The sequence below is a fragment of the Myotis brandtii genome, unplaced genomic scaffold, assembly GCF_000412655.1.
Source record: "Myotis brandtii unplaced genomic scaffold, ASM41265v1 scaffold37, whole genome shotgun sequence".
In the NCBI taxonomy this organism is placed as follows: Eukaryota; Metazoa; Chordata; class Mammalia; order Chiroptera; family Vespertilionidae; genus Myotis; species Myotis brandtii.
In genome coordinates this window covers 3,622,818-3,639,562 of record NW_005364225.1, presented here as the reverse complement: position 1 = coordinate 3,639,562, position 16,745 = coordinate 3,622,818, and the positions used below count along the sequence as shown (strand labels likewise).

The window sequence follows — 16,745 nt, the reverse complement described above, 5'->3', positions numbered from 1 at the left end:
ATAAGACAAGGGCAAGAGACATGTAGCAATGGCCGCTGAAGTGTGGCTTGCAGTACATTTCCGTTCAATTTTGGATCTAAATCAACCCTTGACCTTTATTTCTTTGGGGTTGCCCAATAGGATTTTCTGGCGGCGGCAGGTTCACTTGATGGCAGGGATCCGGCCCAGCACCATTACCAGCTCCTTCCCACAGCTCATGTCCAATGTGGATGCAGCTTACGAAGTGGCTGAGAGGGGCACCGCTTACTTCTTTAAAGGTACCCTACGATTCCTCGAAGAGAGGATGGCAGGCTGCAGTGCCCGGTGTGTTTGGAACATGTAGCACTGTCCGCGTTTGTCCAGTGATCATGGAGCATGTTTTGGTCACTCCTTCTCCTCAGGTGGGGTATGAAATGCCACCCATCGTATTGTAGCAATGACAGAATTGACAATGACTATCGAACTGTTCTCAGAGCCAACCCTTTACCCTAGTGAGGCTTCGTGCTAAGGGACAGTGCCTAGGGAGCTAGAAACTTAGTTTCTGCCCCCTAGGACCTCTTCTCAGAGTGGCATGGCATACCCTCCTGAGAGCCTCTAATTAACAAAAGCCATCATGGAACCCAATGCGAGGAGAGCAATACCTTTGCTGCTATACCTTTGCCAGGGCATTTCATTTACCTTTGTCTTATTTGTGGTCGGGAGATGCCTCCAGGACAAATTTTAAGTCTTTCACTGAATTGAATAGTTAGAGGCTTCTCTCTCCTATTGGGTTATAGCCATGGCAAATATCCCAGAAATGCCCCATTTATGACCGGCATAGAAATCCTCATGAGTGAAGTGCACCAGTAAATGGTACAGAGTTTTTGTAAACTTTAACTTCTGTTGTTAGGCCCCCACTACTGGATAACGAGAGGATTCCACATACAAGGTCCTCCTCGGACTATTTACGACTTTGGGTTTCCAAGGTACGTCCAGCGAATAGATGCCGCCGTCTATCTCAAGGATGCTCAGAAGACTCTCTTCTTTGTGGGCGATGAATACTACAGGTATGCATTTCCTCCTGTTTATTGCCCCGATGTATTCAATGGGAAGGAAAAAAACATTTGCAGACATAAATGCAAGGCGAGTTTGCCACAGGCACGTTGACGCTTGGCCATTTACTGAGGGTTGACACTGTCTTCAAGATATGGAGCCATCCAAATGATAAGTGAAACATTAAGTCAATAATACCATTCTTTGGTCACTAGGACACCAAACATCCTGATCTTTTAATGCACTCATTAACTGGACCCCCAGTGACCTAAAAGAGTGGATGCAGCACCCCCAAATACATAACTACCCACTGGGAATGCCTGGCTCCCTGTTATGTGAGTACCAGTGCATTTCAGAATACTCTGATTTTGTGCAATAGGACATGGTTATGACTATGGGCTCTTTCCTATGACTATAGGAAAGTTCTGCTGAAAGGAAAAGGCCTTATTCCTGAGTCCTTTTATCCAACCTAGAACATGAAGATTCTTCTTATCCAAAATTAATTATTAATCATTTCCATTGCCTGTCTTGCTGGAGGTTATTATAGCAGATCTGAATAAGGTGTCATATGTCAGCCAATCACTGCACATAGGGTCACATCTTATTTCACCTACTGAGTTTCTATCCTTAATTGATTCATGTTGAAGGATGAATACAGCTCTCTGCCAAGCTCTGCCTCTGCACACCTCCCCTTTATTCCCAGTTCTCACTTTGGCATTGCTTTTTCCCCTTGACTGCAAAGAGAGGAGCAAAAATATATTCTAAGCAAGTGACTGCACTTAGGGTTGGGTTGGAAGCAGGAGGGCACACTTTGGTCCAAGGGTTTTTATTTACCAATGAGGCTACTTCCCCACACATCCATTTACTTTTATTCCTTCCTTTCCTCTTTCTAGCAGAACCCAGTGATACAGCCAGTTTTTTTTCTTCTTCTTTACATTGCTCCCATCACCTATGGCTAATTTCTCCTGTAAATGTTCTCCCTTGCCTACCAATAGCAGAGCAGAAGCCACACTAAGGAGTTTCTGGGGGTATATCAATCAATGCCATCATTCTTTGAGATGGTCAGTGTTTTCTAAATTTTATGTAAAGCGATTTGCAAATCTGCAGGTCTCAGCCCCTTTTCACCCCTAAATCACTCTTTCTGTACAGACTGAAGGCATGATTGATGCAATGTAGGACACAGTCTTCCAGATTCTCTCCTTCCTGAATGCCCAGGAATACTGGAAATGGATCTGTATACTTAAGGATTACATAGTTAGTCATCATAGAGAAATAAGTAACAAAAACAAGAAGGAGGAGTAGGGATCAAATCTTGTCTTTTAATCTTAAATTTTAAAAAATACACTACCAAACGACCACATTCAACCTACATATATTGGACATAATTATGTATCAGGCTCTGTACTAGAAACTGACACCAAGAGAGGCAGTTTGCTGTCGGAGAGTTTGGGCAGGAGTGAAAGAGTGTTAATCTCAACTCTAACAGCAATCAGTCCTTTGGCAACTTGGATCACCTTTCTGTCTCTCTTTCATCATCTTCAAAATGGAGATAGAAATAGTATCTACTTCATAGACTTGTGAGGATGAATGAAAAAAAATGTGAAATGCATATCATATAATAAGTTCTTCATTCACGTTAGGTGCTATTAATGCCCTCAGCAAGTCTCACGGTTGAGAGCAAATATATGGATAAATAATGAACAACAATTCAAGTGCCCTAATAGAGGACTGCACAGGGATCAGTGGGGCAAAACGAAGAGGAAATAGCCAAGAAATAATTCTTAGAGGAAGCAATGGCTGAGCTTCATCTTGATAGTTGAGTAGGAGTTTCCCGGTCAGGAAGCGGGACGGGTAGGGGTGGCTTCCAGGCAAAGAGAGCAGTTGAAGCAAAGGCACTGATGTGTGAATGAGCCTATGTGTGTGGGAAAACCCTGAAGAAGTTCACTAAGATTAAAACATGGGCTGCGAGCCAGGTGTAGATCATGGAGGACCTATGTTTTCATAGGAAGATCATAGGTCTTATTTTCTCGAGATGAGGGATATCATTAAATGTCTTAAATAAAGGAAGAATCCAATAAGATTTATGTTATAAAAAATATCATTCTGCAGCAGTGTGACTAAATTTGAGGCGGGGGGGGGCAAGATTGAAAGTCAGCTAAACCAGTTAGGCCAGAAAGTAGAGGAAAACGTGTTCAAAGTGTTCAAAGAAAAACTATTTTTCAAAAATGCAGGCAAAATAAAGACATTCCCACATATACAAAAACTGAAAGAATTTATTGCTAGTACACATGCCTTGCAAGAAATACTAAAGGAAGTTTTTCAGGCTGGACATAAATGTCACCAGGCAGTAATTTAAATCCACTTTTTTTTTTTTTTTAAAGAGAACCAGTAAATGTAAGTACGTAATTATAAAAGATAGCATCAATGTATGTTTCTTCTCTTAATGGATTTAAAATAAACTGTATAAAACAATATGTATATAATTATATTGCTAGGCCTTTATGACATAAAAATATATTTGTCAATAATAGCACAAAGGCGTTGGGTGGAAGAAAAACTGTATTAAGCTAAGGAAATGACACCAGATAGTAACACTGGTGTCACACAAACAAGAGAACCAGAAAAGATAATAAGAGGTTACAATAACAAACACTGTAAATATATTTTCTCTTTTTTCTTCCAGCTTCTTTAGAAGACATTGAGTTATATAAAATAGTAATTATAACAATATATTTTGGGGTTTGTAACATATACAGATGTAATATGTTTAACAGTAATACCACAAAGAGAGGGGTAGGGAATAGAGTTATATAGAGTTATGCTTTAATATCTCACTGGAATTAAGTTAGTAGAAGAAGATTATGGTAAATTTAGATATATATGGTATGCTCTAAAGAAATAACTAAAAAAAAGTGAAAAAATTATGAAAGCAATTAAAATGGTACATTAAAATTGTTTTCATTAATGCAAAAGAAAAATCTAAGGGTCAATAGAGGAACCAAAAAGACATGAGGCATGTAGAAAACAAAAAGTAAAATGGCAAATGTAAATTCAATCATATTAATAATATTAAATTACATTAATAATATTAAGTGTGAATGGATCACACAATCTAATCAAATGGCAGAGATTATCACACTAGATTAAAAATGCAAGATCAAACTATGTGCTATCTATAGGAGACACACTTTAGATTTAAAGATACAAATGGCTTGAAAGTAAAAGGATAGAATATATCATATATACATATATGTATGTGTATATATATGTGTGTGTGTATATATATGTATACATATATATATGTATATATATGTATATATATATATATATGCGCAATAAGAAAGCTGAAGAGTGACTATGTTAATATCAGGGGGGGAAAACTTTAAAATAAAAAATGTCTTAGGGATAGAGAGGGACATTTGATAGTGACCAAAGGGTCACTCTACCAAGAAGATATAAGAATTATGAGCCTGATAACAGAACCTCAAAGCTGATTAAAATAAAGGGAGAAACAACAATTGAATAATAATAATTGAAGATTTTAATACCTCACATTCAATAATAGATAGAACAACTAAACATCAATATCAATAAGGAAAAGACTTGGACAGCACTATAAACCAACTAGACTATCATATATCTACAGAACAACACTTCACTCAACAACAGCAGAATACATATTCTTCTCAAGTGCATGTGGAACATTGTCCAGGATAGATGATGTGTTAGGCCAGAGTACAAGTCTCAATAAGTTTAAAACAATTGAAATCATACAAAATATGTTCTCTAATAACAAAGAAATAAAGTTAGAAAGAAAACTGGAAATTTTACAAAAATGTGAAAATTAAATAACAATACTCTTAAAACAACCAATGGGTCAAAGAAGAAATCACAAGGGAAATCAGAAAATACTTACAAATGAGTGAACATGGAAACACAACATACAAAAATTTATAGATGCAGGGAAGGCAGTGCTCAAAGTGAAATTCATAGATATAAAATGCCTATATTAAAAAAGAAAAAGAATCTCAAATAAGTAACCTAACCTTCCATGTTGAGACACCAAAAGAGAAAAGGGCAAATTAAACCTAAAGCAAGCAGAAAGAAGGAAACAATAAAAATTGCAGTGGAAATAGCTAAAATAGATAATAAAAAAGTAATTTGAGAAAATTAACAAAACAAAAATGTTGGCTGTTTAAGAAGACCAAGAAAATTGACAAACTTCTAAGTAAATTAACCTTTGAAACAGAGAAAACTCCACTTAATAAAATCAGAAACGAAAGGGGGACATTCCAACCAATCCTATAAAGGAATACTATAAACAATTGCATGCCAACGAATTAGATAACATGAAATGGACAAATTCCCAGAAAGGTACAAAATGATGAAATTGAGTCAAGAAGAAATAGACATTCTGAATAGATCTATAACAAGTGAAGAGATTGAATTCATAATAATAAAAAAAAACTACCCACAAAGAAAAGTCTAGGCCCAGATGGCTTCACTGGTGAATTCTGCCAAAACATTTAAAGAAAAATTAATACCAATTTTTCACAAACTCCTCCAAAATACAGAAGAGGATGGAACACCTCCCAACTCATTGCATAAGGCCAGCATTACCCTGATACCAAAGCCAGACAAAGACATCACAAGAAAATAAAACTTCAGACCAAAATCTATCATGAATATGGATGCAAAAATTCTCTAAAAATACTATCAAACCAAATCCAGCAACATATAGAAAGAATTACATACCATGTGTAAGTGGGATTTTTCCCTATGGAAAATGCCAGATAGGTTTAACATCTGAAAGTTAATATCCCATAGAATTTAAAAAGCATAAGTATCTCAATAGATGCAGAAAAAGCATTTGACAAAGTCTCACACTGTTGTGTGATTTAAAAAACAACAACACTCAGCAAACTAGTAATAAGAAATGTTTTCAACCTGATAAAAAGAACTGATGCAAAGTTCTAGCTGATATCATACTCAGTAGTGAAAAACTGGATACTTTCCCCCTAAAGTCAAGAAAAAGACAAAGTTTTCCACTCTCACCACTTCCATTCAACCTTGTACTGGAGATTGCAGCTAGGACAATTAAGCAACAATTAATGAACTAAAAGACATCCAAATTGGAAAGAAAGTAAAACCATATTTATTTGCATGTCACATAAATTTTATATAGAAAAAACCTAAGAAATTCTTTTTTTAAAAAAACCTATTAGAACTAATAATTGAATTCAGCAAATTTGCAGAGAATGATTTCAATATGCAAAAATCAATTCTATTTCTAGCCACCTCAATGAAGAATATAAAAATAAAATTGGCCGAACCGGTTTGGCTCAGTGGATAGAGCGTCGGCCTTCGGACTCAAAGGTCCCAGGTTCGATTCCAGTCAAGGGCATGTACCTTGGTTGCGGGCACATCCCCAGTGGGGGGCGTGCAGGAGGCAGCTGATCGATCTCTCTCATCGATGTTTCTGGCTCTCTATCCCTCTCCCTTCTTCTCTGTAAAAAATCAATAAAATATTTAAAAATAAATAAATAAATAAAAATAAAATTGAAGAAACAATTTCACTTACAATTACATCAAAAAGAAAAGCACTTAGATATATATTTAGCAAAAGAAGTTGAAAACTTATAATCTGAAAATTACAAAACATGGTTTAAAGAAAATAAACAAGGTCTTAATGGAAAAATATATCATGTTCATGGATTAGAAACCTTAATATTTTTAAGATGGTGATACTCCTCAAATTGTTTTACAGACTCAACACAATCCCTATCAAAATACCACCTGACCTCTTTGTAAAAGCTGTCAAGCTGACCTTAAAATTCATGGGGAAACTCATAGGACCCAGAAGAGCCAAAATATCTTGAAAAAGAACAAAGTTGAAGGACTCAGATCAGACTTCCCAATTTCAAAACTTATTACAAAGCAATAGGTGATACTAACATAAGGCTAGACTTATAGTAGATCAATGGAATAAAACTGACAGTCCAAAAATAAACTCATATCTATGGTCAGTTGATTTTATTTTAATTTACATATACATTAATATATTTTTAACTTATTTTAGAAAGAGGAAGAGGGAGAGAGATAAAAACTTCAATGAGGAGAATCATCAATCAGCTGCCTCCTGCACGCCCCCTACTGGGGATCAAGCCTGCAACCTAGGGATGGGCCCTGACTGGGAATCAAACCATGACTTCTTGGTTCTTGGGTCCATGCTCAACCACTGAGCCACACTGGCCGGGCAGTGGTCAGTTGATTTTTGACTAGGATGCTATGGCCATTCAATGGGGGAAAGAATGTGCTGGTGGGACCCAGGAATAAAAATGTCCACAGGAGAGTGGACATACAGGTCTTAAACTCTGAGAACTCAGGCTAGAGAGATAAGCTTGGATTCATCATACAATCAGGCAGTAACTGAGACCATCAATATTTTTCCACGTTGTTACAAATTCTTTGTTCCAAGTCCTGGTTCCTGAACTCTTGTCTGGGATGGGACATGGCAGCTTCTCACTCTTCTCCCTTCTCTTCTTTCAGACCACTCTCCCCTCTACCCTCCACTGCTATAGATTACAAAGGCCCCTTCCTCCATGACAGCCATATGATTCTTGGCTAGAAGTGGATTATTAACTGCAAAGGAGATTCCAGTTTTCCATTTCACTAGGAAAAAATCTCCTTGAAGAAACTTCATGAAAATATATATCTTAGATACTTTATGAAAAAAATCCCTTTTTTGCAATCCTTCCTCACATTTTTTTTAAAGCATCCATTAGCAGACACAGCTCCTCATTTGATTCTTTAAAGGGGGCAGGATGGAGGCAGTGTTGCCATTGACATGTTACAAACATCATCACAATCAAAATTCTAACAAATCTGAGTTCTGAGCATAAAATTAAACACACGCACTTTACCAAAATAGTCCCCCAGTCCTTGTGTTACGAAGGTGGAGAGCAGGGTAATATGTCTCAAAATACCACATGAAACATCTGTGGCATCATGACATTGCTAGTGAAGTTTAAATCTCAGAAATGATTTATTTAACATCTATACACATGAATCAATATTAAATGATGAAATAATTCTAGGTCACTTCATTTTACTTGGTATTTAGGTAATTTAGTTGGTATTTCTTGTTTCACAGACAAGACCTCAGTGATGAGAAAACACATGCAATTGATTTCAGCAGGTAGTTAGTATACAGTAAATTCATAATACAAATTCAGTTCTTTTTTAACATTTAAATTCATCTAATATTTATTGATTATTTATTATGTGTTGGGAATTTAACACAGAATCCTAACACATAAGCAAGGCTGAGTATTTTCTCTTATGTTCCCATCTGCTTTCTAAACAATCTTGAGACACAGGTACTGCGATCTCCATTTAACAGGTGAAAACATCGAATCAGAGAGATTAAGTGATTAGCTCAAGGTCACACTGCTAAATACAGTCTATCTGAGGCAATGTTTCATGTCTTCTGAATCCAAATTCAGAGGTCTTCCCCATTCACCACATACAGTCATTCTTCATTCATTTAACCATTTATTTATTTACTGTCGATTAAAATACCCATACCCATGATTCTTACCTCATTATATAATTTCCTTTTACCTTCAGTAAAATCTTCAAGATACCAGTAGATCTTCTTAATATTTTTTTTCTTTATTGATTAAGGTATTACATATGTGTCCTTGTCGCCCCATTGCCCTCACCCCGCCCCCCCCACTCATGCCCTCACCCCCCCGTTGTCTGTGTCCATTGGTTAGGCTTATATGCATGCATACAAGTCCTTTGGTTGATCTCTCCCCTTTACCCCCACCCAGATCTTCTTTTCTTTTTTTTTTTTTTACCCAGATCTTCTTAATCTTAATCCCTTTCTTGCTAAATTCTCTGGACTACCTCCAACATTCTCCAGCCCTCCTTTCTCCACCTCTCTGCAGCCGTGCCTGCCATTGCAAACTATTATCCTGATAAAGTGTGTTTAAAGATTAGGTAAAGATTAAACTCACTGATGATTTAGAATCCCAGGTTGAATCACAAGTTCACTTAACCTCATACTAGCCAGAGTTAATGGTTCCTGGTGCCAAAATAAACCACATCTTATGGCTTGTGTGTCTACATATTTTGTGGTAGTGGTAACATCTAAAATCTTATGTATATATAAGGTGTCCCAAAAATGTATACACACACTTTGAATAATTATAAAGGTAGTGTTTATTAAAATAAATTTCATTTTCAAAGGTATCAGCTATTAAAGTGTGTATGCACTTTTTGGAGGGACACACTGTACAGTGTGTGTGTGTGTGTGTGAGTGTGTGAGTGTGAGTGTGTGTGTGTGTGTGTGTGTGTGTGTGTGTGTGTGTGTGTGTGTAAACTGTCTCTCATCCTCAGGACCACTATGATCCAGATAAGGAAGCCAGAGCTCACAGCTCTGAGCACTTTCCCCTGATCACAGAGCCTGCAACAGAGTCATCTGACTATACATGCTGTGTCCTTTGCTCTGTAACAGAAAACCTCAAATGTTTGTCCACAAATCAAGGGCTAGCTCATCACAACGTTTTTATAAGCCCATAACAAAATAAGAACAGCATCACAATATTATGCATGTTGGGGAGTGGGGCCTGTGTCAGGATAAAGACACATTATTGGCAAGAACCATCTTTGATTCTGAGAGCTTGTCCTTTCTGACTTCTTGGTGTTAAAGTTTCTTTTCTGTGTGAAATGGTAATGAAAATAGGTGGTAATTTTTTTGATGATTGGATGGTAATGTTTTTACTTGGTAAAATGAAATGTAGGTGACCCTGTATTAGCTACATAGGCCCTGTCTACATATGTCTACATAAAAGATTCAAATGAAATATTAATATGTTATCAGATAATCTCAAAATGGTGGTTTTTGTGTCAGGCTGGTACTTTGAAATGGAGTTTGTTGGGAGTAATACTCTTTGGAAAGCAGTTATAGGACAGGAGGCAAGAGGGCAGAAAGGAATATATCAGTGGTAGAAGAGCTGGAGGAAATAAATAGTAATTTCACAATTTTGCCAAGGACTTTGCCTAGGTTTCTATAAATATGATTGAGAATTAAAATTTGCAACTGGACATTGCTTTGCTAACTTTTCTTCTGAAATTTTATTGACATATAATATTATTACCTTTGTTATCCTCTGAATATACAGGGTGTCCCCAAAAAATGTATACACACTTTAATAGCTGATAACTTTGAAAATGAAATGTATTTTAATAAACACTGCCTTTATAGTTATTCAAAGTGTGTGTATACATTTTTGGGACACTCTATACATACATAAGATTTTAGATGTTACCACCACCCACCTCAGTGAACTAAGCAGACAGATAAAAATAGAAATTTTTCTTTTTCAGGTTTTCTATTGAATTAATAGTCATCTTTTTTCTTGAAAATGTATTTCTGTATTATTTAAGCTTTATCTCTATTCTCAAGACAGATCTTTGCTCTGTCCTTTCTTACTTCCCAGACTTCTCCATCCAATTTTAATATCATACAAGCAGATCCCAACTTGTATTAGGTTTCCCTGTAAATATTCTTTAGTCAGTCACTTGTTCGGAACTGAGACAGAATTTACCATAAAGCAATATAAATGGGGATTAAGTTCTCAAAATCACTCATAAATGTCTGTCAAACATACACAAATGTAAGGAGCTGTAATTATAACAGTTCAGCTTCGAATCCTGTATCAGAATAGACAAAAGAGGATAAAGATATGAAGGTCATTCCACCATTTTTCCTGAGCATAGGTCAACATTAGGCAAAGAATTCAAAATAGGTTACGTGATCTGTTACCCTCCCACTGTGATCCCCTCTGTATCTACAGACATACCAAATGCCTGGTAGCAGCTTTGCTTTTTTTTGCATTCCATCCCCCAAATATTTTCAGCTTTAAAATGATCTTGCTTATTCCTACCCATCAGAGCTTCCACTTCCTCAGTAGGACTGCCTCAGGGAAGTGGGAGAAGGAAAACAACCTGGTGAACAAAGATTACCATGTGAACAACCTGTGCTCTCCAGATTTCAGATTCTGGAACAAAGTGAGCAAAAAAAACCTAGGCCCTGAGGGAGCCAACGTGCCTAGACTGTTCCTTTTTTGTCTCCATTTTTTCCCTAATTCACACCTGATACCTTGCAGTCATTCCTTCCCTTTCATTGAGCTGGCATGTCCGAAGATGATGAAATACAGTAAATGGTTCCTATTTTCATTTGTGCTGCAGTGCAGGTTCTCATGGCTCTCCTGGAAAGGGAGTTTGGGAAAGTTAGCTGTCACTCCCATCCTCAGAGCCCCATATCCACAGGGCTAGTTTCAGCTTGACTCTTTTCCCAATGTTTAACTTCTACTCAGTATCCTAAGAGCTCTGTCACTGGCCTGTGTATTCTTAGCCACAGGAGAAGGACATTTCAGGAGAAAGTGGGTATTATCTGTTGCCACAGGCAACTGGCCAGTGGTTCAGACACCAGGAAAAATTGTCTAACCTTTTGGTGGGACAGGACTTGGGTGGCCACCCCGGGAATGTCATCACTGGGAGTTCTGTGCTGATGAAGAAGGGACTTCCTTACACTTTAATGAAGTCTTCCTGACGAGATGAGAGTCTGCTCTGCCTACATACTGAACTCATACAATGATTCATACGGTGATTCATGCAAGTCACAGTCTTTTTTACACGCTGAGTAATTTTGATCACAAAGAGATGCATTGACCGATCTTGAGAGTTATCGCTGAATGGTGGTTGCTGATCCAGAAAAAGTTACCTAAGCTATTAGGTCAGTCATATAATCTTCCCAGAAAACAAAAGCAATGTAATTCAATTGAATTGATTTAAAAAGCGGAGCTCAGTTATTCCCGGTTTTCTTGTATCTTATCTTTACCTACTGATCTTTCACACATTTGTTCATTCATTGTGCATTATTTGTTCAGCCCCACCTCTATGGGTGAATTACAAGAAGCCCATGAATAAGAGCCTCTATGAAGGACTTTCACCTGTTTGGTGAGCCAAGAAATTCATACATGGGGTGGGGATGAAGGAGAGGGAGAGAGAGAGAGAGAGAGAGAGAGAGAGAGAGAGAGAGAGAGAATAATTAAAACAGTAAATAAAGCATGAAAATATATGTAGAGTTCCTTTCGAAAGGCAACATTTTTTAAATTATGGGAACATTTTGCTATAATATATACTAGTAGAATAACTACTTCTAAGCAATATATGTGACAATTTTTTAAAGAAACTCTGCAATGTTTCTCAACCTTCTGGCCCTTTAAATACAGTTCCTCATGTTATGACCCAACCATAAAATTATTTTCGTTGCTACTTCATAACTGTAATGTTGCTACTGTTTATGAATTGTAATGTAAATATCTGATATGCAGGATGGTCTTAGGCGACCCCTGTGAAAGGATCGGTCGACCGCCAAAGGGGTCGCGACCCATAGCTTGAGAACCGCTGCTTTAGAAAAAGCTAGTGGTCCCAGAATCTCAAGAACCTGGGGGGAGCGGGGGAGACAGAGAGAGAGAGAGAGAGAGAGAGAGAGATTTAAAGTAAATCATAAGACAGCCCTGGCTAAATATGCCTGACTAGTACAATGTCACTACAATCAATAAAAACCTCTTTTACGAAATAATACTTCCTCCAGCTATGATGAACGAAAAAGGAAAATGGAAAAAGACTATCCAAAGAATACTGAAGAGGAATTTTCAGGAGTAAATGGACAAATAGATGCTGCTGTGGAATTAAATGGTGAGTATTTTCACCAAAAAAACTTTCTTTGTGGAATTGTAACAAGAAATCTGGGTTTTAACATAACAGAAAAAAATGGGTTTCCAAATGGGAGTCCTTCATTCTTATCTTTGGTCCCGAGCCCCTTATAAATTTAGCTAACCAGATTAACCCCTAGGAAGAATAACTATAAAAGGTCTGCCATTGTGGTTCTCTCTTTGAGAAAGGAAAGTTTAAAAGTATAGCTTCAGTCCATTAGTCAGCTACATTATAAAGTTTACCTGGTCAAAATCATCATGCTTATCTTTAAAATGCACATACTCTCAACTTTCCCAGTGTCTTTCCCCACTCCATCCCTCAACTCCTGAAATTCAACACATAGTTTGGGAAGGTGACTTGAATTGAACTGGGTTGAATATGCTTAATTGAATCTTTTGAACCAGTCAACACATTCTTTTTAAGAATATAGCACAGAGCTGGGCACTTCAGAAATGTAAAGACAGTTCCAGATATGGCCTCTGCTCTCGCAGAATGGTTAATATCTTTGGGAAACCCCTCCATCCAACACAGATTAAATTGCTAGAAAACAGGACTATCTATATTTTGGTGTTGAATCATGTGGTAGTCTTCACAATAATAGCGAGAGATGACCTGAGAAAGAACAGATCATAGTTGGAGATTTCATGGTGGGACCTCAGCTAGAGGTTTGACTAGGGAAGGAAAGGGGAGGAGACTTCCTGGAAGGGAACAGCCTGAGCAGAAGCACCAAGCATCATTGAACTTGACACATCAGATGACCCCAAGGAGGAGGCTGGACCTGGCTGGAAGAGAGAAGACGAGAGATGATTGAGAAGTTAGAGGTGTCCGGTTCTAGGGCTCAGTGAGAACTGTGCAGAGGGCTTGCTAACTGCCACCTGACACATTCCCAATTCCCCTTTGGTGCCACCTCAAGAAAATGACAGTTACACATCCTCCCATTTACACATTTGCAAGTCATTTTCAGTAACCACAATTTCAACTTTGTCTCTTTTAGGCTACATTTACTTCTTTTCAGGACCAAAAGCATACAAGTATGACACAGAAAAGGAAGATGTGGTTAGTGTGCTGAAATCTAGTTCCTGGATTGGTTGCTAAAGAGAAAGGTCTAGTCTTTCCTAAGGAATGAGGAAGACTGCAAGCAGCTGGTAACTGGATTTAAGGACTAAAGCAGAAATTAGGGTAGGGATTCTTCCCATGGCCTTCAGTTCTAAGGGCAACTTAGAGTTCATTGAAAAGAATTATGCTTCTACATTTTTTTCATAGTTGTGGATTCATAATTTTAATCCAAATGAGAAATTCCTATTGGTCAACTTCACACAAAATCAGAATCAACACAGTGTACTTTTCAGTTAGACACTCATTATTTCTTTTCTTACCTAATATCCTGAAGTAAATTGATAACTTTTGGATTTTATTTCCAAGAAGAGCCTACTTGTGGATTCCCTGACATATGTTATAGTTTTTTTGTAGGAAATGGCCATTACCATACAAATTATAATTATTCTTTACAAGTTGTGGCCTTTGTGGCCTTAACATTTGCTATGATGAATATGAATTTATCCTTCTGTACTTTAAACATATCACAAACAAAAGACTGCGTAAGTTTTGTTTCTCATTTCTGTTTGTTTATGTGTACTCATTGGTCTTTGAAGTAGGTTATGGCAGGAAAACCTATTCAAGTGAATTTTCATACGAGTCAAGAGGTAGGCATTTTGCAACAGGAAAACTTTTAACAAAAGCCAATTAAAATGTTTTATAAGAACAATTTTTTCATTTCTCTTTTCAGTTAACATTTACTAGCTTCTATCACATTTTACTTGGCAACAAATTCCATGTACCTGTAAAAAAAAAAAAAAAAAAAAAAAAAAAAAAAAAAAAAACCTCAAACCTTGAGATACTATGTGAGTATACAGAGCCAGAATAAATAACAGTAATTCACTCTATTTCTTGCTTCCTGACAATAAAATGCCCTCAATGAGTGAGTCTCTTCTGAACACTTTTTCATTTAAGGGAGTTCATCTTTTGTTTCTGTTTTTGTTACTTCAAGCTAAACTCTTTTTTTTCTACCTAGTCATTAATACAGATAAAACATAGCTGCCTGTCATTCTTATGATTTTTTTTTTACTTCTAGAATGTAAGGATTCTAAAACAAGTTAGTGGTTCTGAAATTAGATGACAAAATACATTTAACATGCTTCCTAGACTGCCTGGAATATCTGAAGTGTTCAACAGATGTTAGCTATTATTGTTACCATCATTTATTAAATTTGTTTCATACGCTACACAGACAATAGTGTGGTAGGCCGAGGGACAGGGTTGAGGGGGTCAATGGGAGAGGAAAAGCGGGTATCTGTAATACTTTCAACAATAAAGATAAATTTAAAAAATTAAATAAATAAAAATAAAAGCTTTGGGGCAGTTACTCGAGGTTACGCTAAGCTTTCCACTGGTTTCCTTAATTGAAAGTGGCTATTTAACAGCTCACATGTTGAATCTTTGACGATGAAGAAAAGTCTACTGTGCTTGTTTTCTAGTGTCAACTGCCTTTATAGAGTTAGAAGAGTCACTTTTGCAAAAACCATCAGCTGAGGATAACTTCTTAATATTAATAAACAAGGAGGAAAACCAGCCTGGCAGATCCTCAAAAGGCTAGCCTGGAGTTAATATATATGTATATATATGACTCAGCAATTCCACTCCTCTGTATATACCTATGAGAAACAAAAACATATGTCCATACAAAATGTGTACACAAATGTTCATAGCAGCATTATCCATAATAACTAAAAAGTGGAAACATGTCCATCAAATAATGAATGGATTTTTAATGTGGTAAATTCATACAATTAAATATTATTCAGCAATAAAAAAGGATGAATACATACATCAACACAGAGGAATCCTGAAAACATTACACTAAATGAAAGAAGCCAGACACAAGAGGCCACATAGTGTATGATTCTATTCATATGAAATGTTCAGAAGAGAAACATCCATAGAGACCGAAAGCTGACTAGTGCCTGTCAGGAGTTGGGGGAGAGGGAATGGGAGGTGACTACCAATGGCTATGGGATCTCTTTGTGAAGTGGTGAAAATGTTCTAGAAGTGATGGTGATGGTTGCACAGCTCTGTACACTTTAAATGGATGAATTGTATGGTATATGAATTATATCTCAATAAACCTGTTGTCTTCCTTGTGTTGCGCACTGACCCAGGAACATGCACATTTTAGACACCTCACTAAATAAATTAATGTTAAAAAAAAAAAAAACATGTGCTCTGAAATCTGACTGACGGGATTCAAACCCCAGATCGTCTATCTTTAGCTGTGTGATGTTGGTCAAGTTCCCGAAACTGTCTCAATTTCCCCTTTTGTAAAATTAGAATAGGAATAGTTCTTACCTCCTAGGGATAGTTAGAAGCTTAAATACACGGGTGGGCCAAAGTAGGTTTACAGTTGTTCTAATACAATAATTAATAAATAATTAAAAAAATAAACTCCGTGTTTCACATACTCACAACTGTAAACCTACTTTTGTCCACCCTGTATAGGAGCCAAAACATGAAAAGCTCTTAGATAGTCCCTAGTACCCAACAGGGGGCATTATAATGGTTGTTGTTTTGTTTTACTTTTGTTTTGTTTTTTTAAGTTTATTTTTATTATTGATATTATTACAGATGTCCCCTATTTCCCTCCTTCTTCTCCCCTCCACCAAGTCCCTGCCCCACCCCAGGTCTTCACCATACTATTGTCTGTGTCCATGAGTTATGCATATAAGTTCTTTGGTTACTCTCTTTCCTTCCCCCCTACCCCTCCCCTCTGAGATCTGTCAGTGTGTTCCATGTATCCATGTCTCTGGACCTATTTTTTCATCAGTTTATTTTGTTCATTAGTTTCCACATATAAATGAGATCACGTGCTATATGTTCATAGCAGCGTTACT

The 16,745-nt window shown here is 37.0% G+C and overlaps 1 protein-coding gene across 1 annotated transcript in view; it reads left to right on the top strand.

Annotated features, from left to right (window-relative positions):
* MMP20 (matrix metallopeptidase 20) overlaps nucleotides 1-14,719 on the top strand; it is a 38,406-nt gene extending 23,687 nt beyond the window's left edge. Inside the window, exons 7-10 of the mRNA XM_005872216.2 lie at nucleotides 121-257; nucleotides 869-1,025; nucleotides 12,680-12,783; nucleotides 13,796-14,719. Of these exons, the coding sequence (XP_005872278.1) occupies nucleotides 121-257; nucleotides 869-1,025; nucleotides 12,680-12,783; nucleotides 13,796-13,896 (499 nt within the window). The 3' untranslated portion in view covers nucleotides 13,897-14,719. The remainder of the gene's footprint in view (nucleotides 1-120; nucleotides 258-868; nucleotides 1,026-12,679; nucleotides 12,784-13,795) is intronic.
* The last annotated feature ends 2,026 nt before the right edge of the window (nucleotides 14,720-16,745 follow it).